The 27,310-nt window shown below is 44.5% G+C and overlaps 1 protein-coding gene across 3 annotated transcripts in view; it reads left to right on the top strand.

Moving 5' to 3' along the window:
* LOC119964436 (dihydropyrimidine dehydrogenase [NADP(+)]-like) overlaps positions 1–27,310 on the top strand; it is a 918,190-nt gene that overhangs the window by 640,241 nt on the left and 250,639 nt on the right. For all 3 annotated transcript variants that reach the window (XM_038793913.1, XM_038793914.1, XM_038793915.1), the window contains one exon: positions 20,504–20,668. In XM_038793913.1, coding sequence (XP_038649841.1) covers positions 20,504–20,668 — 165 coding nt within the window. The remainder of the gene's footprint in view (positions 1–20,503; positions 20,669–27,310) is intronic.

Raw genomic sequence — 27,310 nt, 5'->3', positions numbered from 1 at the left:
GTAACTTCACCTGGCAGAGGCGGAGCATCGCGGGAGGCCCGGAGAATGTTGGGTCAGCCCCGTTAATGATATGCCAGCGGCCTTTGCTGTACAGTTTGCATGCTCACTCTGGCATGTGGCGTGTAACGCGTTCAAACTGCTGTCAATGACCGGAGCATGACATTCTGTCGGATGCCGAGCGCCAGACTCAATTTTCGACTGACACGCAATCCTCCGCTCGATCGCATTTTAAGATTCTGGCATCGCTGGACGGAGAATCCTGGCTGATATTTCTTAATTTCTACACTTTTAGAACTTAATTTTAACTACCTTATTGTTTCCATGTAAATGACAAAAGTGAATTGAGGAAAAGAGCTGTCCAATTTGGCTCCTGGAAAGGGTGTGTATGGCCACCCAATCTAGTCCGCAATTCATGGTCGGAATGCCTGTGGGAAAATCTATCTCCTTAAAAGAGACCTTTTTAAGTAAGCTTTTGGACACTTGTCCAAACCTCTACTTTTGCTTTTCATCTGATATTTCCTCTGCATCTGTGAAATGCCGTGAGACAATTTCCATGTTAAAAGCTCTCCATAGGCGCAATTGTTCTTGACAGCTCCTGCCATCGGCACAAGATGAGATGCCATTCATTAAAAAGATCACACATGCAGTAGGCAACTGAAGCACTTAGATTAGTATCCTACCACACAGCCATCTACCATTCAGTTCCTCTCCTTTTACAATTTCTGCATCGTCTAGAACTGCCAATGATAAATGAGTCGCTCTTTGAGTAATAGGCACACATGACTGTTGTGATGCATAGCATCTGCACATTAACAGCTTAAGCCTTTTTTGCAACGCTAATATGTTCTTAACAGGTGCACGCAGCAGAATATGGCTAAAGTCAATTGTCCTCAGCATATTGCAGAAGTTAGAAGTGGCAAAGAATTATTATTTGCTTTTCTGTTGCTTTTGCGACTTTGCTGGTGTCAAGATTCTAATAACTCTGTTTATACAGACAAAAGAAAATGATAATGTGTTCCATGACATCTTGGTCATTTAATCTCATCCTCCCTCCAAACTATTCCTGATCTTCTGTTCCGCTCCACCTGCCCCTCCCCTTTTATTCAACAGCACAAAACCCAGTGCACTCCTACCTTTATGACGTTCTGAGGTAGAGACAGATTGGGTTCTATTTCTCTCTCCACAGACCTGCTGAGTTTTCCCAGCATTTTCTGGTTTTATTTCGTATCTCCAGTTATTCTTCTACCCTGATCTTTTCCATGAACCTCCAAAGTGGTGGGTGGGACCCGGATCTGAAAGTCTAGCCTCCATTTCTAACAGATCAAATGTTTACCTGTAGGGGAAAGGGAGTAGGCCGTGACCCTTGACGGGTGGAGAAGCTCTGTAGAATTGTCAAGATGTGAAGTTATTTTAGTCTTCAACCCTTTAAAAAATGTAAAATATAGGCTGTTTGTGTCAGTAAGAAGTAAAAGAGAAACTGTCTATCAGTTACAAGGGCTGTTTGTTGGCATTCTAAGACACAACATCTGTCATTATTAATGCTTGGTTGCTTTGGACAACCTATAACTATCTCAACAGATGTCATAAGTTCACAATTTGATTGACAGCTGGAAGAACTGATTAACGGATTGGCTGTGAGGCGATGAATACAAGCCTGTTTGGTTTTATAGAAGATTAAGGGCGCGATTCTCTGCTCCCCACACGGCGTGGGAGAATCGCGGGAGGGCCCCCTGACAAAATTCACGCCTCCCCTCGCGCCCCCCGCGATTTCCCCCTCCCCCCACCCCCGCTTGGAAGAATCGCCGTTTTTCACGGCGAACGGTGATTCTCCGACCCGTATGGGCCGAGCGGCCTGCCGTTTGCGGCCGTTTCACGACGGCGGCAAACACACCTGGTCGCTGCCTTCGTGAAATGGGAGTGAGAAGTCCGTTTGAGGCTTGTGGGTGGCCTAGAAAGGAAAGAGCACAATGACTGTGCTCGGGAGGGGACAGGACCGCGGTCGGTGCGCACCGATCGTCGGTCCGGTGTCCAAATCAGAAGCACTATTTCCCCTCCGCCGCCCCGCAAGATCAAGCCGCCACGTCTTGCGGGGTGGCTGAGGGGAAAGACAGCCACCGCGCATGCGCAGGTTCGTGCCATCAGCGTCATGACGTCAGCCGCGCATGTGCGGGTTGGAGCCGGCCAACCTGCGCATGCGTGGCTGACATCATTAGGCGCGCCGGCCGCGTCATTCTCGGCGCGACGCCCCCGCGGCCGAGATCTACGGAGCGCTGCTCCTAGCCCCGCCGGGAGGGGAGAATAGTGGACGAGGAACAGCGTCCGAGGCTGTCGTGAAACTCAGCTGAGTTCACGACGGCCCTCTCGATTTTTCCCGGGAGCGGAGAATTCCGCCCTAATTATTGAAGGGGATTTAACATTTTTGAATGGGATTTCATGACTGGGAGATTTATTTTAATATATGATATCTGTAAGAGATATTTGGAACAGTATTTTCTTTCATCTTAGCATGACTCCAGAGGTCTGCCATGAGTTGGTGTAGACCATGCCAAAGCAAAGGATGGGTCAGCATGAGTTGTCATTAAGTTTGCATTGGTGGCTCTAAGAGGCTACAAGGTTAGGGGGGGCATGGGCTGGCCTTGATGGTATGAGGGCCCATGGAGGGGTATGTGTCGGGGAGACAGATAGGCATGGAATGGTTGAGGGGCTATTGGAGGTAGGTGGGAGGCATGAGGTGGGATGGGGGGAAGAGCATGGGGATAAAGTGGTATGAGTGGTGAAGGTCAGAAGGCTTAAAATAAGAGTAAACACCTGGGACAAGGCCTCAGAGAACTGAGGTGACCATTTTAAACAGTCCGTCTTGGTAGATCCTGTGGTTGCCTCTGACATCCATCTATGGGTGGCACGGTGACACAGTGGTGAGCACTGCTTCCCTATGTTCGATCCCGGTTCGATCCTGGTCCTGGGTCACTCTCCGTCTGGAGTTTGCACATTCTCCCGTGTCTGCGTGGGTCTCACCCCCACAATCCAAAGATGTGCAGGATAGATGGATCGGCCATGCTAAATTGCCCCTTAATTGGAAGATTTATTTTAAAAAGAAACTTGTCTGGATGGCTGGCCTGACTGCATCCATGTCCCGAGAACAAAGATCCCACCATTTGAGGGAATTTCTCCGGAGGCAGGTGCGAGATGGGAAATTTCCGAAGGCTAGCCACTTTGACAGTAAAACTCTGGGCCTTAATGTCAGGGATGGAAACATTACCCGGGACCCTTATCCTAATCACAATATAGCTTCACCCGCAGGAAATGCATGTGAAGACTGGATGGACTCAGCTAGGGTGGGCTCCTTATTCAAATAGCTTTTCAAAATTTACTGACAAGAGTCAATAGAAAAAATAACTCTTAAATTGGCCAGAATTAAAATATGTAAGGAAGAGAAAATATGAGCCAGTGTAATGTGATCCAAGCTAAAATACCATAAGACATAGGAGCAGAAGTAGTCCATTCGTCCATCGAGTCTGCTGCACCATTCAATGAGATCATGACTAACCTGATATGATAATCCTTGACTCCACTTTCCTGCCGTATCCCCATAACCCTCCCCATAAACCTTGAATCTCTTAATGATGAAAACTCTGCCCATCTCAGCTTTCAACATGAAAATGAAAATCGCTTATTGTCATGAGTAGGCTTCAATGAAGTTACTGTGAAAAGCCCCTAGTCGCCACATTCTGGCGCCTGTCCGGGGAGGCTGGTATGGGAATCGAACCGTGCTGCTGGCCTGCTTGGTCTGCTGTAAAAGCCAGCGATTTAGCCGAGTGAGCTAAACCAGCCCCTGTAATGTCTCAACCACTATTAACCTCTGCGGAAAAGAATTACATAGATTCACTAACCTCTGAGAGAAGAGGAGTTTTGTCCAATGTGTGCAGGAGGGTTTCCTGATACAGTATGTAGATGGGCCAACAAGAGACAAGGCCACATTGGATCTGGTACTGGGTAATGAACCAGGCCAGATGTTAGATTTGGAGGTTGGTGAGCACTTTGTGATAGGGTCCACAATTTGGTTAAGTTTACTTTAGTGATGGAAAGGGGTAGGTATATATTGCAGGGCATGAGATATAGCTGGGGGAAAGGCATTTATGATGCGATTAGGCACGACTGAGGATGCATAGGATGGGGAAAGAAATTGCAGGGGATGGGCACAATTGAAATGTGGAGCTTGTTCAAGGAACAGCTACTGCGTGTACTTGATAAGTATGTACCTGTCAGACAGTGGTCGAGCGAGGGAACCGTGGTTTACAAAAGTAGCTGAATCACTTGTCAAGAGGAAGAAGAAGGCTTACGTAAAGATGAGACGTGAAGGTTCAGTTGGGGCGCTTGGGAGTTACAAGTTAACCAGGAAGGACCTAAAGAGAGAGCTGAGAGCCAAGAGGGGACATGAGAAGTCCTTGGCAGGTAGGATCAAGGAAAACCGTAAAGCTTTCAATAGGTATGTCATGACCTCCTCATCTCTGTCTTAAATGGGTGACCCCCTTACTCTGAGATTATGTCCTATAATCCTCGACTCGCCCACAAGGGGAAACACTTTCTCAGCATCTACCCTGTCAAGCCCCCAAGAATCCTATATGTCTCAATAAGGTGGCCTCTCATTCTTTGAAACTCCAATGAGTACAGGCTCAACATACTCAACCTCCATATTCGGGATCAACCCAAGTGAACCTTCGCTGGACTGCCTCCAACACCAGTATATCTTTTCTTTGCTCTTACTATTGAATTGAAGAATTGTTGAGTCCATTGGTGACAAAAACATGTGCCAGGTTTGTTGAGTTGCAGTTTGATGAATGCCATAGTCACTTTCACCAGTGTTAGGGGCTGAGATAGTTATTACAGAACCACCGAAATGTTAAAGCACAGAAATAGCCCTTCAAATTTGAGCCAATGTTTTACTCCACATAAACCATTTAATCTCATTCCACTCCTGCAATTGTTTATTTATTTTCCCCTTTCCCTTTGTCAAATTATCTGATTCTTTTGGAAAATATTTATGTACTGATATCAGGAAGACTGCAGACTTAAAAATGGCGAACAGTATCCGGATGCAAAAATCCCATCTGCCATTTCTGACAGATTCAATTTTTGCTATTACAGGGAAGGGGGCGGGATGTGATTTACACAAGAGGCAACCTCAAACTCAGCAGGGCCAGTTGATCTAAGTGCAGAGTTCAGACAGATCCTATTTTGGCTCTAAGGGCCATAAACCCATAAACACATTGATAGAGTAGATATAAACACACTTAGAGTTTGTCATGGTCTTAGGTTTTTAAACCTTTTGACCTTTAAGCTTGGAAAGAAAAGATTGAATTTGTCAGTGAGTCGAAAAATAAAGCCTCTACTCTACTGCTTTGATTCACAGGTCATCTGGTGCAGTTTAGAAAAGCACCATTACCATCTGTTTGTGCAGTTCCAATAGAGGTTTTGTTGAACTTTCCCAAAGGCTATTATTGTGTCATTATGAATGTTTGAGTTTCAAAATCTACAATTATCTCAGCAAAATATTCTGAGTTGGCAATTTGAAGAAGCTATGAAAGGATTATCTGTCTTTGAAGTGCAGTCTGAATCGAAGTTTGTTTGCTTTTATTTAAAAAAATAACCACTTGAGGAGATTTCAAAACTTTGAAGAAGGTACACAAATATAATTTTATTCATTCTCAGGTGTGTACAAGAGAAAACTCTATCAGGTTGTTAGATCTTTATTGTTTTCATCCTTGCATGGCTCCTAAGTCTGCCCATGGTGGATACTAGGTGAATCACTGGGGATATGGGACATGGGAGGGTGGCTGGGGGGGCTTGAATTGGTATTGAGAGGCCATGGTTTAAGGGAACACAGGTTTTCAGAAGGATGGCTTAACAAAGTCCCAGAAAACTGTGGAGGACCATCTAACCAGCCCGCCTCAGTAATCACCCACCCGCATGGCCGCCTAGAATTTGCTTCCGGGGCTGACACTGCCCATCCTTGTCTCCCCAGAGAAAAGATTGTGCCTAATGAGGCCCTTTAAATTGAGGTGTGTTTACCAAGTCAGGAATTTTTCTGACTCGACTGAGTGCAAAGATTCAGCCCAAAGTAATTATGTTATCCAAAGAGTCTCGTTCTTATCTTAATTTAATTTCTGATCAAACCATTTTATGAATATCGGGGTGATCCTGTGTCGGGAGGTGGCGATATTCAATGCGCCGGAAGCTCCGTGAGTCCAGGTGAGTAGAGAGGCTACAGTATTGGCCTTTGCCTCCTTGATAGCCTGGAGATGGATCTTGCTGTGCTGGTGCGACCCGGAGCCGCCAAAGGCGGAGGTATGGTTGAGTGACCTGGCAGAATCCCTGCGTTTGGAGAAGCTCAAGTTCACTTTGCGGGGTTTGGAGGGGGGATTCACCCAGAGGTGGAAACTGTTCATTGATTTCTTCAAGGTGGATTGAGGGGTCAGCTGGGTGGCGGGAGGGGGGGGGGGGGGGGGGGGGGGGGGTGGGGGTTGGAGTGTGGGAGGCGGGCGAATAAAGGGAAAGAAGTTGGCAAGGCGGGATGTAGTAGGGTGCTGGTATTGGGTGTGGTTGGGGGCTGGTGGTTTCTGTTCATGTGGATGTTTGGTCTTCTGATATTTTTCATGTATATCTGTAAAATGCCTTGATTAAAAATATTTTTAAAAACATTTTATAAAGCACCGGAATCAAGCAACCTAATTATTCATCATGATCTATTATCTTGAAGACCTTGATTACGTTATTCACTTTCACTGGATGCATTGCTGATGGAAGGGATTAATATTGGTGCATGAGGTGCAAAGCAAGCGGGCTGCTTTGTCCTCGATGACATCGAGCTTCTTGAGTGTTGTCGGAGCTGCACTCATCCAGGCAAGTGGAGAGTATTCCATGACACTCCTGACCTGTGCTTTGTAGATGGTGGACAGGCTTTGGGGAGTCAGGAGGTGATTGTTCGCCACAGAATGCCCAGCCTTCTGACCTGCTTTTGTCGCCACAATATTTATATGGTGGTCCAGTTCAGTTTCTGATAAATGATAACTTCCAGAATGTCAAAACTGGGGAATTCAGCGATGATACAACCATTGAACATCACAGGAAGATGGTTAAATTCTCTCTTGTTGGAAATGAACTGGCATTTGTGTTGCCTTGTTTTTTGTTTTACATTCTAAAACATACTAAGCCAGAGCATAGTGAAAGTATTGACAGCTTGAAATACGCCATTTGGCTTAATAAGTCCAAGATGGTGTTTACGCTCTACTAAAGCCTCCTCTCAATACCCTGCACCTAACTTCATCAATGAAGCCTTCTGTTCCTTTTTCCTGTTAAGTGACTATCTAGTTTCCCGTCAATGCATCTACACTAGTGGCTTTGGAGCGCCGAGAAGCACCACGCTATCTAACGCCCATCTGTGTTGTTCAAGGGCCTCATTGGGGAAGGCGTGGGGCTGACAGCACCCGGTTTGACCCAGCAGTGCCAGGGTGCCACCAAGCCCAGAGGGCATGCACCTAGGGGCCTCCGATCCATGAGTGCTGTTCCGTTTGGTTCCCGTTTGTGGAGACAAGTACTGAACGGCGCTCGCCCGATGTCTCCGAGGCAAGGGGGTTAGATCCCATGCTTTAGTTAGACTTTGGGAACTCATATTAGAGGGAGACAAACTGTCTTAATCTAATATGCAGATTTGCCAGAAAGTGACCCCGCCCACAATGGGCAGGATTCATATTGCAACATCTCGCGAGATCGTATCACCTGCTTATGTCAGAGAATACAAAATGAGTCAAAATTGATGTGACTCTGTACATTCTGAAGCATGAGACCTTTCTACGCTTTGTGTTTCCACCAACCATTTTATCAAATGTAAGAGGCATTCATTTTACGCATCTCCTACTCAATGTAGAAATCAGTATAAGAGCTGATTTATTTTTAAACAAGTATCAAGAATTGTATAATTTACATTCCCACAAGCTGTATCAACTCAAAAAATATGAGGTACGTGCTGATCAAATGACACAATAAAGTTGCTTCCAAACGCACACGGAAAAGCTAATAATAATAAGATAATCGTTTATTGTCACAAGTAGGCTTCAATGAAGTTACTGTGTAAAGCCCCTCGTCGCCACATCCCGGCACCTGTTTGGGGAGGCCGGTACGGGAATTGAACCCGCGCTGCTGGCCTTGTTCAGCATTACAAGCCAGCTGCTTAGCCCACTGTGCTAAACCAGCCCTTAATTGCATGGAGATGTAATTCTACACAAATGAGCCATGAGGAAATGGTGACCAATAGTTGAAAAAGATTGATGGAGGAAGGGTTTTTTTCCCCGAATGCAGTGGCTCAGGTTCCTAATCCCGGTCATGTCTGGGAGGCAGGTGTCATCTGCAGTCTGTAGCATCACCTGACAGGTGGCAGAAAAATCAGAGGACATGTCATGCTAATGCCTTCAGGGAGCTGATAGCAAGGCCACTCACAGTGCCCTTCAAACAAGGACACTTTTGACTGCAGTCAGGTTAACCACAGCGAATGAAACTACAAACAATAAAGGGGAAAATCTGCCTGTGTAACTCAACAATGATTCGGGGAATATATTTTGCTGTCAAGTAACTTCCTTTCGAAACAATTCATCCACGCCTTGGCTACCTCTACAGTCAACTTTTGCTGGCTGGTCTCCCATATTACACTCTCTGAACATTTTTTAAAACAAATTTAAAGGACCCAGGGCGCGATTCTCCGCAAAGACGGAGAGTCGTGAAGGCTACCACGAAAACGGCCGTGTTTCACGGCAGCCTCTGCGCTCCCTACCGGGACCCGATTCTGCTCCCCGGTCGGGGCTAGCATCGCGGCCCCGTGAACTACGGCATCGCGGGCTTAACGAATTTCGCTACGCCCGCGCGCCAAAGTTAGCGACGGCTGACGCATATGATGACGTCAGCCGCGCATGCGCGGATTGGACGACTCCAACCCGCGCATGCACGGATGATGTCATCCGCGCATATGCGTCAGACCCGTGCATGCGCGGTCCGTAATGCCCCTCAGCCACCCCGCGGACTTATCCTGCGGGGCGGCAGAGGGAGAAAGAGTGCGCGGGAATCGGATCCGCTGCCTGCGATCGGTGGGCACCGATCGCGGGCCCATGCCAAACTTGGCACGGCCGAGGTGCGGCTGTGCCAATCGGTGGCATGGTTGTGCAGAACGGCACTCTGCTGCCGTTTTCACGAACTTGTATAGCACGTGTATTAAAATTTGTGAAAACGGCCGTAAAGGCCTTGGAAATCGGCCCATCGGCCAGGGGAGAACGTTGCTCGCCGTAAAAAAATGGCGAGCAGCGATTCGTGTCGGGGGGGCGAGCGTGGGGTGGGGAGAATAGCGGGAGGGCGTCGGACCAGCATCACCGTAAAAATTTGCGCCGCCCGCTATTCTCCGCCCCGTCGTGAGTGCGGAGAATCGCGCCCCCAGTTTTTTTTTCAATTAAGGGGCAATGTAGCGTGGCCAATCCACCTATCCTGCACACCTTTGGGTTGTGGGGGTGAGGCCCACGCAGACACGGGGAGAATGTGCAAATTTACCCTCTAAACTTGAAGTCATCCAAAACTTTGCTGCCCATGTCTTAACTCACAGCATGTCTGGTTCCCCTATCACCACTGATTTATATTAGGCCCGAGTCAAGTGCCATTTAGAATTTAGAATTCTCATCCTTGGGTGGAATTTTACAGCCCTGTCAGGTGAAGGAATGGCCAGAAAATACGGCAAACTGTTCAACACTCCATTGACTTCGGAGGGACTGAAAGATCCTGCCAGTGGTGCAGGCCATAAAATTCCATCCCTTGTTTTCAAATTCCTCAAAGGCCTTGCCCCTCCCTTTCTCTGTAATCGACTTAAGGCCCACAAGCCTCCAAGATATTAATGCTCCTGCAATTCCAGTCTCTTGTGTATTCACAATGGAAATTGTTCCATCATTGGTGGCCGTGCCTTCGGTTGCCTGGGTCTTAAGCTTTGGAGTTCCCTCCCTGCACCTCTCCACTTTTTCCAGCTATAAGATACTCATTAAAACCCACACCTTTGACCAAGCTTTTGGTCACCTGTCCTAATATCTCCTGATGCGACTCGGTGTCATACCTTGCTTTATATTGCTCCTGTGAAATGGGTGGGGATGTTTCATTACATTAAAGGCACTATAGGGATGTCAGTTGTTGTTGTTGAAATACTCAGCAGGTGAAGCGACATCAGTGGAGAGAGATATGTTTCCTGGTTGATGACCTTCAATGAAAATTTGGGCTGAACTTTCCCAGTCCTCCGGAGTTGGGTTGACACGCAGGATTGATTGAAAATATGTGAGCAGGATGAGAAAGAGGCTGTTGGATTGCTCCTCGTATACATTCCTATTTCCAAGCATTCTTGATGGGTCAAATCGGCACCAGTTAATGACCTAGCTGTAGCAAGTAGCTAATTAGGACAATTAAGTGGCCATGTTGATGAAAGTTAGTGACGCCGCTAGGATCTACCTGACATTAGATAACCCCCCCCTCATACACCACTGAAGCCAATGCCCAGTGCGTGCCTGGATTCTAATGGAGTACCATTGCCACTCCCTATGACCCTCATCACTGTGCCATATGAAGGGGTGAAGAACATAAGGAATAGAAGCAGGAGAAGACCACATGGCCCATTGAGCCTGCTCCGCCATTCAATAAAATCGTGACTCATCTTGGGCTTCAATTGGAGCCCAATTTAAACTTGTTAATTATGTGGGCCTAAATGGACACCAATTTCTACACAACAGGACAAAGGACGGCAGGGCAGTGCGTGATATGTGAGAGACATGTTCCCCACAATTGACTTATTGAACCACATCACCATCTCCATCCATCCCACACCACCCCCATCATTGCACTCATTGCTCTCCTCAACTGTTGTGGGGGGAATTAACATCAAGGCGAATGAGGGAGCAGGAAATCTGAAAGTTTCCATCAGTTGCTATTATTTGTAGTGAACACTTGAAATTATTGACTGGGTGTTGTTGCTATTATTTTAATGAGCTCCAGTGTCAATGATGAGCTCCAGTTCATGTCAGAACACCATATAAGCACTCTATTAACAATGTAGTTATACTATCCTACCCCTGTCATATTTGGAGGTGTTAATCAATGAATACGAGGTTCATGAAGAAAAAGCTACTCCTGTGCAGGTAAATTGTAACATACAAATTTATTTTACACAGGCACGACACGCATCCCCTTTGTTATTATCCCTACAATTATTTCGGCTGATTGTTCTTTTTCAATACATTAATAAGTCCCTTTCATTTGATACTAATTTTAATCTATATTTTATAGGAGAGTGGAAGATTGCCCACAACATATTTTTGAGGTTATACATGTCCGCACATCGCTGCATATTAAAGGGAATGTGTTATATTTAGCAAGTAGGTTTTTTTCATCTGTGGATAATTCATAATGCTTTAGTTACACAATCTGGCCTGAGGAAAAAAGCAACAGCATTTCTCTGTGAAAGTTGTGGTTTGTCATGCTTTTTTGAGCTGCTTGTGCATGTGTGAAAACACAAGCTGTGACCTTGCTGATCGGATCCGGAACACACTCTTTGCCTGGAAAGACACATTTTTATGCGCAAACATTTATTCCTGTTCCATTTCTGGTGTGCTTAAATTATGATAGATACAGATGTATGAAAACTAAGATTGCAGTACAAATACAGTGTTAAATTAGGGGGGATGTGCGGGGGGTGGGGGTGGGGGGGGGTGCTCAGAGCAAGTAACAGAACAAGGAAAAAAAAGAAAGGGGGGAAGGGCACGGGGCAGGAGTGGGGGGGGGGGGCAAATGCACATAAGAGAAACACGGGAGACAGGCAGAGGGAAGGAGAACAATAAGAGGCCAGTTTGCTGGCAAATTAACTCCTGCACCACAATGTATATAAACCACTGTAAATATGTGTTTTGGACAAGTCTGGCAATGTAACGTCTGCAAGGGAAATATTTTTGTTAAGGGGGGGCTATTGTTACAGTTGTCAGTTGGAACCTCTTCGTTTGATGACATATGTGTTGGTTTGGTTTGGCCCTGTGAATTCGCGATACAGGATGGGTACCCCTTATAACAGAAATTCCGCAAACCGACAAATTCCAAAATCCACACTTTTTTCGAGCGCTGACGTGATGTCACGAGTGGAGGATCCCACAAGGCTTTGGGGGAAGGTTCCCGGGCGACACGCAATTCCCAACTTGCTGCACAGTGCAATTCTCAACGCACCGCACATGCGCAATCCTCAATGCGTAGCATAGAACATACAGTGCAGAAGGAGGCCATTCAGCCCATCAAGTCTGCACCGACCCACTTAAGCCCTCACTTCCACCCTATCCCCGTAACCCAATAACCCCTCCTAACCTTTCTTTTGGTCACTAAGAGCAGTTTATCATGGCTAATCCACCTCACTTGCACGTCTTTGGGCTCTGGGAGGAAACCGGAGCACCCAAAGGAAACCCATGCACTCGCACATGCGCAGTTCCCAACGTGCCACACATGCGCAGTTCCCATCGCACCACAGATGCAAATTATATTCCGAAATCCACAAAATTCCAAAAGTCCGACACACACTCGGTACCAAGAATTTCGGATAAAGGATGCTCATCATGTACAAAATGTTAAAAGCGCAATAAAGATACTTTTAAAATAAATACAGTGTAAAATTTGCTTTCTCAGTGCTTTGTGACAATTTTTTATATGTTAGAAATATAATTTCACAATTTCATCGCATGGAATTTGTAAGCCGGATAGATATGTTGCTCTGTGCTGTTTTCTCTACAAAGATCTAAGTAAGCCCTGTATTTGATGTTCAGTAAATGAGGTGAATAATTTAAGTATGGTTGAGATAGACTGGAATATTTAGGAATATGTGGTAATGGCCGTCACAGCTAAGTATTTTCCTGGCCAGTTTAAAGACTACAGATAGTTCATTTTATATGAGAATATATTCAGTTACCAAAGACCATATGGTGTTTTGAAAATAGATTAAATAGTTTGACGTTTCTTTTTAAAGTAATTGCCACTGATTTTCACTCACCACTTTTATCTATACGGCTTTCTTCTCTGTTGATGGAATTTGGCTTTTTAATCTGAGGAATTGCAAATAAACTTAACGTGGCTTCAACAAACACTTTAAACCACTTACCATGTAAATCTAGTGTGAAAATTATTTCATCCTATAAAATGGCAGCATTTGACAGATACAAAGATAAATAATCCTATATTATGGTAACTGTACGCTTTATCAAACATATGCAAATCAGTACTAATTAGCACTAATTAAGGTTATTTTTGCCTATCTCTCTGGAAAACTGTCTAAATGTTATGCAATCTAGTTAGCACACTGATTATCCTAATTGTTTTATATTGCTTGCTTCTTAATTAAAATATGTAAATTGTGGTTAATTGGTAAATAGTAAAAGAGTTAGGTTTGACTCATCAGCAAAAAACAGGTTTTATGCACTCAATGGGTCGCAATAGATTTTACGGAAAGTTAGCAAGCAGTGTTGATTTTTTTTAAAATAATTCCTTGTGTAACTTAATTATTGGCCAGCTAGCCATAACATCAAATATTTAACGATATAAAGGAAAATGAAGGACAACAAGTGACCAGCTGAACCATCAAACCTGTCCTGTGTTGGCAGGTGTCAGTCACATGATAAACTTCATTACACTCCTCCCCACCATTGTTTATTGAGGACTATGGGGCTATAGGAAGGGTTGCACTAGAGAGGGTGAAGAGGAGATTCACCAGGATGTTGCCTGGGCTGGAGAGAGCTATGAAGAGAGATTGGCTGGACTGGCGTTATTTTTCTTGGAGCAGAGAAGGCTGAGGGGATATAAAATTATGGCAGACATAGATAGGAAGGAGGTTTAACTACTCTGCTTTGGGGAAAAATAACCAGGGGGCATAGATTTAAAATCAGTGGCAGGAACTTTAGAGAGGATTGGAAGAAAAACCTCTTCACCCAGAGAATGGTGGGAATCTCACAACATTTAAGAAGCATTTAGATAAGCACTTGAAATGCCATAGCATACAAGGCTACTGACCAAATGACCATAAAATTCTGTGGTGGTTTTGGTGAGATAAGAGCAAAATGTCTTTGCAAAATTGTGAGGATCATAGTGTTAAGTGAGAACATTTCTGCTTTCCACAGAATCTTCTACTTCAGGTTGGAAGTTGTGATTTTGCATTCATTATTTACTGGCACGCCCATGCATGATATACATGACAAATCTGGTCAAATTTCCCCCCCCCCCCCCCCCCCCCATTTCCAACTCCATTGCACATTATTTCTGTCAGTATAACCTTGACAGAGATAAATGCGACCTATCCTCTCATGGACAGACCCATTTGGCAAAATTCAAGATGTAAAAATATAGAAAATAGGAGCAGGAGCAAGTCATTCAGCCCTCCAAGCTTGATCCATCGTTCATTATGATTATGGCTGATTATCCAACCAGTAACCTGTTCCCGCATTCCCCCCATATCTTTTCATCCCTTTAGCCCCAAGAGCTATATCGAACGCTTTCTTGAAAACACTCAGGGCTGAATTCTCCGGTCCCCCAGCCTCGTGATTCTCAGCGGCCTGCCATTCACTGGCAGCGTGATTCTCTCTTCCCGCAGCTTGTCAATGGGACTTCCATTGAAGGCACACCATACCGCTGGGAAACCTCCAGACGGGGTGCGCTGCCAGCGGAAAAAGAGAATCCCAATGGCCAGAGAATTCCGGACACAATGTTTTGACCTCAACTGATTTGGGGCTCACCACTCTCTGGGTGAAGAGATTTCTCCTCATCTCTGTCTAAATGGTTTACTCCATATCCTTATACTGTCTAAATGGTTTGCCCCATATCCTTAGACTGTAACCCCTAATCCTGGACACACCCACGATCAGGAACATCCTTCCTGCATCTACCCTAAATTGGTCCTGTTATAATTATATAGGTGTCTATAAGATCCCTCCTCATTCTTCTAAACTCGAGTGAATATGATCCTACCTGACTCAGTCTTTCCTTATATGTCAGTCCCGCCATCCCAGAATCAGTCTCATAAACCTTTGCTGCACTCCCTCAAGAGCAAGAACACCCTTTTTCAGATAAGGAGACCAAAACTGCACACAATATTCCAACTGTGGCCTCACCAAGGCCCTGTATAATTACAGCAAGACATCCCTGATCCTGTATTCGAATCCTCTTGCAATGAAGGTCAACATACCATTTGCCTTCTTTACCACCTGTTATACCTGCATGTTTAGTTTCAGCAACTGGTGTGCAAGGACACCCAGCTCTCTTTGCACGTTCCCCTCTCTCAATCTTTGGCCCTTCAGATAAAAATCTGTCTTCCTGTTTTTGCTAAGAAAGTAAATAACTTTCCCACTCACTCAACTTGTCCAAATCACACTGAAGGATCTCTGCATTCGCCTCACAGCTCATCCTCCCACCCAACTTTGTGCCATCTGCAAGTTACATTTAGCTCCCTCATCTAAATCATTAATATATATTTTGAATAGCTGTGGTCCCAGCACCGATTCCTGTGGTACCCCATTCGTCACTGCCTGCCATTTGGAAAAATGCCAGTTTATTCCTGCTCCAAGAGACCTATTCAGTTGACTTACTGTCTGGGAAACGTTTGTCAATTTCTCTTCAAAAATATTGGGAAATGTTCGCTCTTTCCTTTTGTTTGCTTTGTGAGCCATTGCACTGCCGGAATTAGGCACTTTCTGGTTAGCAGCACATTTTTGACTCACTGACAGTAAGTGACATTATCAAGCGCATGGAGTTGCAAATGGTGTAGCATCAAAGAAGAAGGATGTCAACCTACTGCCACATTACTGACCCCTTCTTCACACCCTCCCCATCCCAAAATGAATCCTACTGATCTTCTGAGGTACTGAGGGAAGAAGTCAGCCTTCAACAGCTTCAATTCACTGACAATGACGTGTGCCACTTTCTGCCAAATCACCTGTCATCCCATTCAGGTAATGAAAAGCTTATTTCAGTGATTGGAAAGGCAGCACACTATCAGCCTCTACGCTACTGGCTCATTTCAAGCTGTAATTAGGGATCTATGCAGCATCACTCAGTGATCTGTCTGCGTATACCAGGTGACCGACACCATCTTCAGGAGGGCTGGGGAATTCCCTCATTCCAGAATGGCTCAGAGGCCATAACACAAAATTAGTTTTCAGTTTGTATCGTGGATTCCCCAAAGTTCAAACATTGCACTATGGGGTCTTAGAGTGGAGCTTGTGAATCTACTCCCGAGAAAGGAATTCCATTGTGTAAATGTTCTGTAATTCGCTGCGGTCAGATGTGCATGTCATTGGAAAGTTGTTCAGAATTGTCATGATGTGTTCAATTTGAGGATATCCAGTTGCCAAGCTCTATTTATGGAAGACAGAGAATGTTTTTGGATAGCTCCTGTCTGAAGAGGAATGGCCCTTTCTTTCCTATGGTTAGTGAACCTGTTTTAGCTGCTGAACCCAAAATGGTACAGTAACACCCACTAATTCATTAAAGTGATCATTGAGGGGACTACTGGCATTCTGAAAGCAAGGTTTCACTGCCTTGATCACACTGCTGTACGCTCCTATAGAGTAAAGGATTAACTCTAATGATGGCAACTGCGCATGTGTGTAAGGAGCTCTGGCACCGTGAAGACTCAAGGGAGATGAACTTAAAGCAGCGTGGAGAGTTGTTCCAGTTATGTCTTATTTAAACTTTGTAAATAGTTCTCAAGTAAATGAAGGTTTTTCAACAGAAGACCATCGCCTCCAGCAAGATGTCTTCTAGGGTAAGGGGCCAACAAATCCAAAGATAAATCTACAATAACAAAGCTCCCAAGCAAAACCTTGCATTGTGATTGAGGCTATGTTTGAAGAAAAGGCTGGAAATGTGGACCCAGGAGGAGGTGTGCTGACTGCTGAGGGAAGTAGATCTCAGCCACAAGTGGGATCACTATTCAGAAGGCTCATCATTCATAGGCAGATCATCAGCAGGATATTTCCCTCCAATTAAAATGGTGCCTTTAACCATGTTGTATTGTAACATCACTCCATTCACTCCGTATGGAAACAGCTTCCTTCTTGGGCCTCATTATCCCAACTAGGATCATTGAATAACAGGCCAAGTTTTCAGTTTCTCCTGGAACAATATTTGCAACAGCAAGTGTTCTCAGGCATGGCAAGATAACGTTTCAGGTGGTAGCAGAGATCAGATGCAACCAGAACAAGTGTTGAAAGAAATAGAAGGAGATGCTGAACTCAGCAGGTGTGGTAACATCTGTGGAGAGAGAAACATCGGGTGGAATTTTAAGGATGGTGAGTATGAGTCAGCGCACAATGCGCTACCGCTGCCATTTAACACTCCTTGAGCGGGTTTGGCAGTGGGCGGGACTTCTGTCCTCCCTTGGAAGGAAGTCCTGTCTGTGAGAGTTGTCAGTCAATCATATTGGTCACCCAGTCTCCAGCCCTGCCAGGCACAATGCTGCAGTAGCCAGGAGCGGTACTGCAGTGCTCTGTCTGGGAATAAGCCCTAGGATTTTTGGAAAAGACCCTGGGGGGTCGGGAGGGGGGCTCAGGGCATCAGGTGGTAGGCCAGGGCAGGAGGGAGGACCAGAGCTCAAAGGTCCCGGAGCGGAGGGCGCCCCAACTTCTTCATATTGAAGTCCTCCCCCACCCTGCACCTTCCCGTCAAAGCTGGATAAAAGTTTCCTTCCTTTTTTACCACCCTAAAAATTGAGGCTAGGTGGGAAAAGGACCTTAAAGATGGATTTCCCACCTGAGGCCCTGTCTGCCCAAACATTAAATTGTGATGGGTGTGTTCCGGGGAAGGGGGAGGAGGCCAGGGCAGGGTCCCATCCATTCACAATTGCACTCACTTCCCCCCTACCCCGCCACCTCACAAAGCACCTTGGGAGGAGGGTTATATTCTGCCCATTGGGCTCATGTCGCAGGTTGCTGACCTTCCATTTGAGTTTTTCCAGAATTTTCTGCTTTCAGTTCAGATTTCTACCATATTTTGATGTTTGTTTTGTATTAGAAGGACTCTGGGACGTAGGTTTGTGTTATTGTTTGATGCAACATGGAAGGAGGGCTTATGAGGGGGATATAAAACGTTGGTTCCAGGTGGAAGAATTGGAAAGTTAGTGCTCAGTCCTGCACTGTGAATGATGGCTTACCATTACATTTAAAAGGAGCATTGTGCCATTTCACTGAAATGACATTTTGTATGCCTCCTTTCAGCTTCTCCAAATAACTTTTTGACTGGCTATTCAAGTCATTATCACCCTTTTTTGTCGTTTCTAATTCCTGACTGTTGTTCTTTGCCTCCAGTGGAGTCAACAGAAATGAAAGTCAGGTATGCTGTATTATCGCTGAGCTCTCCAGACTGTCCCATTTGTATTCCCATCATAATTGAATTGGATTTCCAGTGTATCTGAACATGGGAATAGTTTTGTAACAAGTTCCTATGTCTCCTACTTCAATGGCTGTATGGGCACATTCATTTTGAATGCATATCGCACATCATGATTTTAATATTTTCTGACAAATATATTGGCTGGAATTCTCTGGCCATTGGGATTTTCTGTTTCCCCCCCGGCAGTGCACCCACGCCTGTGGCGTGGGGTGGCTTCAGTGCAAAACATCATTGACAAGTGGCGGAAGTAGAGAATCCCGCCACCAGCAAACGGCGCACCGCCGAGAAAAACGCGGCCGGGGGAACTGGATAATCGAGCCCATTATCTTTTACGAGACTCATTTAACTTGAGACATTTAAATAATGCATAACAGTAAAGAAGTCGACCTTCAATAAAGTGGAGCAGAAATTATTTCGGAGCTAATATTGGTGCAAAGCATCTTTGTTACAATTTTATTATGTAACAAAATACTTTGTATTTTTCTTCTGTAATTTTAATCAATGCAATATGTTTGTGAGCATATCACTAGTTACAGCATTAATATTATCGTTTTTCTCTGTGTAATTTTAATCCTCAAGATCTTTTGTTTCTACCACTAACAAATTAACTTTTTACTATGATTTCCCAAGTAAGGTTAATGTTAAGGTTAATTTAAAAGTTAAAGTAGTAATTCTACATGTTATTTGGCCCTTTAACTGTCAAATTACACCACTGAAGTGGATTGTATCACAGTCTCTAACCTCTGAAATGTATGCAGAACATCAGCATATTGGGAGATGTATAATTAGCTTTTTCATACAAAACAGGTTCAAAATCATTTTCATCTTTGAATGCCTGCAGGTCTTTGAAGTGATTGCTAATGTTTGAACTTTTCCCTGCAATTTTATTATATCCCTTTATCTATAATTTTTGACATCATGCTAATGTCGCAGTATATTATCCATAGTTATATAGTATATAGAATCTTTTGAAGTGTTGATTTTTTTTTAAAATGTACTTGACTTAATTTTCTTATGTTTCCCCTGTTGTTTTTTTCAACTAAGCACTGATTAGATAAAAACTTGTACAGTTATTACACACTAACGGTTATTAGCATAGTAATGCAAGTGTTTTTTTATGGTACAACACCCAACAGGTAAATCTAAAGATACATTTGCTCTTAATGTTTCTTGTCCAACTATCAATTGTGGGATCTTCATAGTATTAATTAAGGCATAGCGCAGCAGATCGAAGCACTTTATATCTCAATGCTGCTTATTACTGTACACTGGTTACATGAGCTTCCAGCTGTGAATCCACATGATACTGTGGGCCTGAAACCCAGACAGTTCAATGAAAAAGTCACAAATTTGCCTGCAACTTAAATATTCCACAACAGTGTCCATGAAGTTTTGCTGATGTCAAACATCCACTTACACTATTAAGGCAAATTTAACAGTACCTTAAGAAGGAGCTAAAGATTGGTATCCTTCAATACAGTCTCTCCCACCCTGTCCCTATGAACCCAGGACAGCAATTTCACATGCCACCATATTTTCACACAAGCCAAGGGCAGCACGGTAGCATTGTGGATAGCACAATTGCTTCACAGCTCCAGGGTCCCAGGTTCGATTCCGGCTTGGGTCACTGTCTGTGCGGAGTCTGCACATCCTCCCCGTGTGTACGTGGGTTTCCTCCGGGTGCTCCGGTTTCCTCCCACAGTCCAAAGATGTGCAGGTTAGGTGGATTGGCCATGATAAATTGCCCTTAGTGTCCAAAATTGCCCTTAGTGTTGGGTGGGGTTACTGGGTTATGGGGATAGGGTGCTCTTTCCAAGAGCCGGTGCAGACTCGATGGGCCGAATGGCCTCCTTCTGCACTGTAAATTCTATGATAATCTATGAAATTTGTGGAGGGGAAATAAAGAGACCAAATTAAAATGAGGACGTGAGAATTAATTGCACTGCCTGTTGAATCGGCTAAAAGGCTTTTTTTTAACATTAATGATGGATTGCTTCTTGGCTGATGTGCATGTTATATTTAACAGGATATTGTGACCAATGTTTCTCCAAGAATTATACGTGGAATGACTTCTGGTCCTGTCTATGGTCCAGGACAAAGCTCCTTTCTGAACATTGAACTGATCAGTGAGAAGACATGTGCATATTGGTGCAAAAGCACGACTGAATTAAAGGCTGATTTCCCAAATAATGTGAGTACCATAATTAGTTGAAACTGTCCCTTGATAGTTGATCCTGTGTTTATTTTACATGAACTGAAGTAACATTTAAATATGAATTATTATCTTGGATTACAAACTGTGATTATTTTTAGATTTCTTTACACTTACTTTTAAACATAGTCAACTGCCAGATTTCAGTTTTCCAGGTACTTTGTCTTGTAAGCAATACAGTAATCAACTCCCATAGAATCATAGAAAAATATTGCACGCAAGGAGGCCATTGGCCCATCTTGTCCATGCCAGCCAGAGGACACCCAGGTGCCTTTTCAAATCCCACCTTCCTGCACCCGGCCCACAGTGCTGAAGCTCACAGCACTTAAGGTGCAGATCCACGTACTTTTTAAAGGAGCTTAGGCTCTCTGCCTCCACCACCAACTCGGGCAGCGACTTCCAGACTCCCACTCCCCTCTGCGTAAAAAAGTTCTTCCTCATGTCCACTTTACACCTTCTGCCATTTATCTTGAATCTATGTCCCCTGCTTCATTCTCCGCCAAGGGAAACTATTTTATACTGTCCACTCTATCTCTTCCCTCAAAATTCTGTGCACCTCAGCCACCTTTTTCCAAGAAAAATAACCCCAATCTAACCAATCCTACTCATAGCTACACTTTTCTAGCCCTGGCAACATTCTTGTAAACCTCCTCTGCACTCTCTCCAGAGCAATTACGTCCTTCCTGTAATGTGGTGACCAAAACTGCACACAATACTCCAGTTTGTCACCTCACAAGTGTCATATACAATTCCCTCGCCAGTGTCTTATACAATTCCAACATCATATCCTTGCTTTTATGTTCTATACTTCTGCCAAAGAAGGAGAGCATTCCATTTAACTTCTTTGCAACAACAACAAAAATTACTGGACAATGTCTGGAGGTCTGACAGCATCTGTCGAGAGAAAAGGGAACTGATAATTCGAATCTGGATGACTCTTTGTCAAAGCTACCTTCTTTACAACCTTGTCTTCTTGAACTGCTGCCTTTCAGGACCTGTGCACCAATATCTCTCACTTCATCTACCCCTCTCAATATATTTCCATTTATTGTGTACTCACTAAAATTATTTGACTTCCCTAAATGCATGACCTCACACCTCTCTGTGTTAAAATCCATCTTCCAATTTATCATTCACTCTACCAGCCCATCCATATAGTTTTGGAGATTATAGCTAGCTATATTCTCTACTCGGCTAATCTTTATGTCATCTGAAAATTTCTCTGTTGCGACCACCCACATTCATGTCTAAATTGTTAATATATAACACAAACAGTAGGGTCCTCTGTGGAACACCACTTGAAACAATTTTCCATTTGCCAGGGCATCAGTTGACCATTATCCTTTGTTTCCTGTTGTTGAGCCAACTTTTTATCCAGTTTGCCACATTGCCCTGTATCCTATTGGCTTTTACTTTTGTGACCAATCTGCCATGTAGGACCTTGCCAAATGCCTTGCAATAATCCATGCACACAACATCCACTGTATTATCTTCATCAACCCTTCTTGTCACTTCCTCAAATAATTCAATCAAAATTATGAGGCAAGATCTTCCTTTAACAAATCCAAGCTGACCATCCCTGACTAGTCCATGCCTTTCTGTATGGCAGTTGATCCTACTCCTCAGGATTGATTCTAAGAATTTGCTCACCACCGACGTAAGATTAACTGGCCTGTAAATGTTTGGCATTTCCTTGGATCCTTTTTTAAACAATGGAACCACGTTTGCATTTCTCCAGTACTCCGGTACCCCCCCTGCATCTAGTGAGGATGGGAAAATCATCCTCAGAGCATCTGCTATCTCCTCCCTGACCGCCTTCAACAGCCTTGGAAACAATCCAGCTGGCCCTGGCAAATTATCAATTTTCAAGGATTCCAATGCGTCGAGTACTACCTCTCTCTTTATGAGATTATCCCGTCCAATATCTCAGTGTTCCTCCTGGACTACTATCATTCATTTCCTTTGTAAACACGAAGAGAAAATATTCATTTGAAACCCTTCCCATGGCCTCTACATCTACCCACAAGTGCCTTTCTTCACCTCTGATAGGTCCACTTCTTCCTTAACTAACCTTTTACCATTAATATATTGATAAAATATTTTGGGGTCTTCTTTAAATTTAATAGCAAATCTTTTTCCATACCCTCTCTTTGATTTAATTATTTCCTTTTTTACTTTGTCGCTTCACTTCCTTTACTCGTCTAGGCTATCTGCAGTGCTTAGTTCTTTATGCCTATCACATGCGTTCTTTTTCTGTTTGATCTTCCCCTGTATTCCTCTAGTCAACCAGGGGCATCTAGATTTGACAGTACTACTCTTACTTTAAGCAAGGGATATGGACAGGATAGATGCAGGGAGGATGTTCCTGAAGGTGGGTGTGTCCAGAACCAGGGGTCACATTCTGAGGATACGGGATGGACCATTTAGGACAGAGATGAGGAGAAATTTCTTCACACAGCGAGTGGTCAGCCTGTGGAATTTGTTACCACAGCAAATAGTTGAGTCCAAAATATTGTGTGGTTTCAAGAAGCAGTTAGATACAGCACTTGGGTGAAGGGGATCAAAGGATATGGGGGAAAGCGGGATTAGGTTATTGAGTTGGATCATCAGCCACGATCATAATGAATGGCGGAGCGGGCTTGAAGGGCCAAATGGCCTCCTCCTGCTCCTATTTTTTTCTATGTTTCTACATCTACTTTGTACATTTGGGATCTTGCTTTTTAGTGCTTCCTGTTGGTTTTCCACTGATTTATCCTCCAGCAATGCTGGACGAGCACCTCAACCAAGTTCCTTCTCATCCCTGCAAAATTTGCTTTCCCCAGTTCATAGCCTTCACGCCTGCTTATCTCTGTCCTATTCCATGATTTTCACAGTAACTTCATTGCAGTGTTAATGTAAGCCTACTTGTGACAATAATAAAGATTATTCTTATTATTATACTAAATCAAACTGAATTGTGATCACTATCCCCATTGTCCCAATAGCAGACTGTGTTTTCAGTGAATTCATTATTACTTTAGACACAAAATAATCTTGGACTTAATGCCGGAATTGAGTGTTGGAAGGATTCCAAGACACAAATTATTTTCTTGATGGTTGGTTTATTTACAATATGCAGCATTGCATATATCTTCCTCTGACCTCCCAACCAACCCAGTGTCCCAGCAATCCATTTCAAACAATTTTGAGCCAAACAAAAAGGGAGTTGGTAAACCATCTAACTCTTATATTGTGCTGGACTGCTGCGTGCAACACCCTCTATGTCAAATTCCCAATGGGAAAAGGGAAGGACTTCCACATACACATGAAATCACAGTTAAGAAACTGGGTCGTCTGCATCTATTCTATGCCCAAGGCAGGTCATGCCCACAGCGCCAAGACTCCGCTATGGGTAGGACCAGGAGCCAGGTCCCGAAACCACCCCAGGGGAAGCAGGGTTTGAATCCTATGTTGTTGGCACCAATCTGATTCACAGCGGTCATCCGCCAACTGGGCATCCCCGGACCTTTCTTCCCCCCCACTCCCCCAAGAGTATAGCAATTAAACAAACTAATTAACAAATAAACATTCCCTTAAAGGGGCTCTGTAACTAAACTCAAAATCCATCAATGAAACTTAGCAAATTAAAATAAAATGTCATTTCCAGGCCTGATCATGCATTTCAGCCCCTCTGGCATCCACCTATTGTGGAAGACCTCAGGCATACTGATGGGCATTTGGTGCTCCTTCTCCAGTGTCACCAGGACATGAACATAGCCGTGGAAGAGGGCAGTCAGGATAGATGACACCCTCGACTGCCCGCTGCGTGGACCTGTTGATTGCCACATTGACCAGACCCACTTCAGGCTACAAGGATGTCCTCTGCCTACTTGCCCCCCACCCCTCCTCCATGATAGGTGGCCAAAGATCAGGAGTGTGGGGCTGAAAGGCAGCCAGCACTCGAGAAGCAGCCCACTTAAATAATCAAAAAGGTGTTGCCACCTCACACACATGGACCACGGACTCCTAAAGGCTGCAGAATTTACAGCCAGCCTGGGAGTGTGTGAACCATCTTAACCTTTTGCTTGTAAGAGAGTTGAATACAACACCCTCTATGTCAGGACCCTGATGGAAAAGAGCGCCCTCTACTGAGGACTGCCGGGCAGGTAAGACAGCAGGACATGACACCATGGTGCGTCTGGGTGGTTGATGAGGACGAGGAAGTGAGAGGAGTGCAGCAGTATCCCGTACAGGAAACCCCTCCACGCCAAATGAAGAGGCACAGAAGGGATGCCCGCGAGATGGCTCAAATGTAGGGCTGCGTCTCCCGAAGGATCAATGTGAAAGTCCATCGGAACAGATAGGAAAGTCCCCTTTTGAGTGCCAATGAAAATAAACAAATGGACAACTGAACTCATTGATAGCATGGTAACAACAACAGTTCCTTTTTATAGTTGGTCAAGATACTTAATCAATCAATACCCTCCACTGTTTGTCCTTAACCGTAACAATACAATTGACGTAATGGGTGGGATATTTCACCCCCGACTCTCAGGGGAGTGTTTTCCAGTGGCACCAGCATGGACTGGTGGCAGAATCTTCCAGTCTCACTGCTGCCAACGTGCCTTCCCATTGTTTGCACTCACCACCACCAGGGAACCCACGGCAGGGACTTGCCTTTGGCGGAACCGGCAGCAATATACCAGCCAACATTAACTGTGAGAATGCACATGTTCTTCCTCTTGGTATCATGGAATCCCGACAGTGCAGAAGGAGGCCACTCAGCCCATCAAGTCTGCACTGACCCTCTGAAGGAGCACACTACCAGGCCCACCCTCCTGCCATATTCCCGTAACCCCACCAAATCTGCACATCTTTGGACGCTAAGACGCAATTGATCTTGGCCAATCCACCTAGTCTGTACATTTTTGGACTATGGGACGAAACCGGAGCACCCACAGGATAACCACGCAGTCATAGGGAGAACGTGTAAATTGCACACAGTCACCCAATGCCAGAATCAAATCCGGATCCTGGGAGCTGTGAGGCAGCAGTGCTAACCACTGTGCTGCCGTGCCGCCCTCTGGTTTCTCTCTGGATTGCACAGAGCATTTTCATAAGGTGGTTATGTCACTTCAGAAGATAATCAATATCATTCATACCAGACACTGTTGTGACTTCAGTTGTAGCAGTCAGTCAGTGAATGGGTTAAACAGACACAGGCTTTTTAGTTAGCTTCCTCTGATTCATTACAGAATTTTCAAATAAATGCTTCTCAGAAGGATTAGCGACCAATCCCTGCTGGATCCAATTCCAGTCCAAGCAGCTTTGCATATTCCTCCTTTTTGGCTGCGTTTGATGTAACTGGTTTTGTAGCAACTACAATGCTTGTTAGTTTTGAAATCATGTAAAGATATGCTAAAATATACCCTTGTTATGATTTGAAACATGACCAGTCAAGTTCTACTATGCTGAACCTATGCGTACACAGGGATGAACATTTTGGGCACCTGCTTAATAATCACTAGAACTTGTCTATGTATTGGGAAATACAGTCATCTATCTACCTGTTGTGATCGCAGATGGTGTTATAACTGGACGGGAAGATCCCAGAATTGAAACCTGGCTCAAATTACTGTAATTCTTACTTTTCTTTATAAAACGTGGAGGAGCAGTCACAGGGCTAGTTATTAGTTTTAACAAGAAGAAGAAAAAAAATTTATTGAACATGAAAAGATTGAATTATGATACAGTACTCCTTTACCCGCCCCTCAGCTTAACAATTACACATAGATTTTAATATTAACCTGGACTACAAAGTACATCTTAACCTACAGTTGTATCATTAACACACAAGGTCCCTTTTAAAAAAAATAAATTTAGAGGACCCAATTTATTTTTTCCAATTAAGGGGCAATGTAGCGTGGCCAATCGCCCTAGCCTGCACATCTTTAGGTTGTGGGGGTGAAACCCACGCAAACGCGGAGAGAATGTGCAAACTCCACATGGGCAGTGACCCAGAGCTGGATTGAAATTGGAACTTCAGTGCCGTAAGGCAGCTGTGCTAACCACTGTGCCACCATGTTGCTCATACTAGGGTTCCTTTTGAGCACACAAGATGACTGTGGGAAAACACACTCCTCGTTGAACCCAAGTGACATTTCTCCACAAAATGACTCCAGATGATTCTCATGCCGTGAATCGCCTTGTCTCCCTGAACGTCGGCTTCCACATGAGTGATTTCAAATTTTTCTCTCAAAAGTCATACTTTCAAATCTTCTATGAAATTATGCTTTCCCTCCACTACTTCCATCAAGATTTTGCTTTCAGCTTTTAAACCTCTCTTTTCAGGTTTCCTTTGTCTTAACGTTTTTTATTCAAACTTTTATTGGTCTCGGTACCAGTTTCAAATAATGGGCATGATTCTCCGCAGCCCCGTGCCGAAATTGCGTTTGGCACAGGGACGGAGAATCGATGTTCACGCGGGAATCATGTCCTGCGCTGCTCCCAACCAGAGAATCGCTTGCATGCTTGCTGGGGGGCCATTGGCAGAGGTCCCCCCCCCCCCCAGCGATTCTCCGGGCAAAACTGGCCAAGTTCCCGACGGCGTGGTTGCAACCACATCTGGCCGGTTGGGTACCT

This window comes from Scyliorhinus canicula, chromosome 4 (genome assembly GCF_902713615.1).
Source record: "Scyliorhinus canicula chromosome 4, sScyCan1.1, whole genome shotgun sequence".
NCBI lineage: Eukaryota > Metazoa > Chordata > Chondrichthyes > Carcharhiniformes > Scyliorhinidae > Scyliorhinus > Scyliorhinus canicula.
The sequence above is the reverse complement of the archived record's forward strand: the minus strand, read 5'-3'. Positions and strand labels throughout refer to the sequence as shown.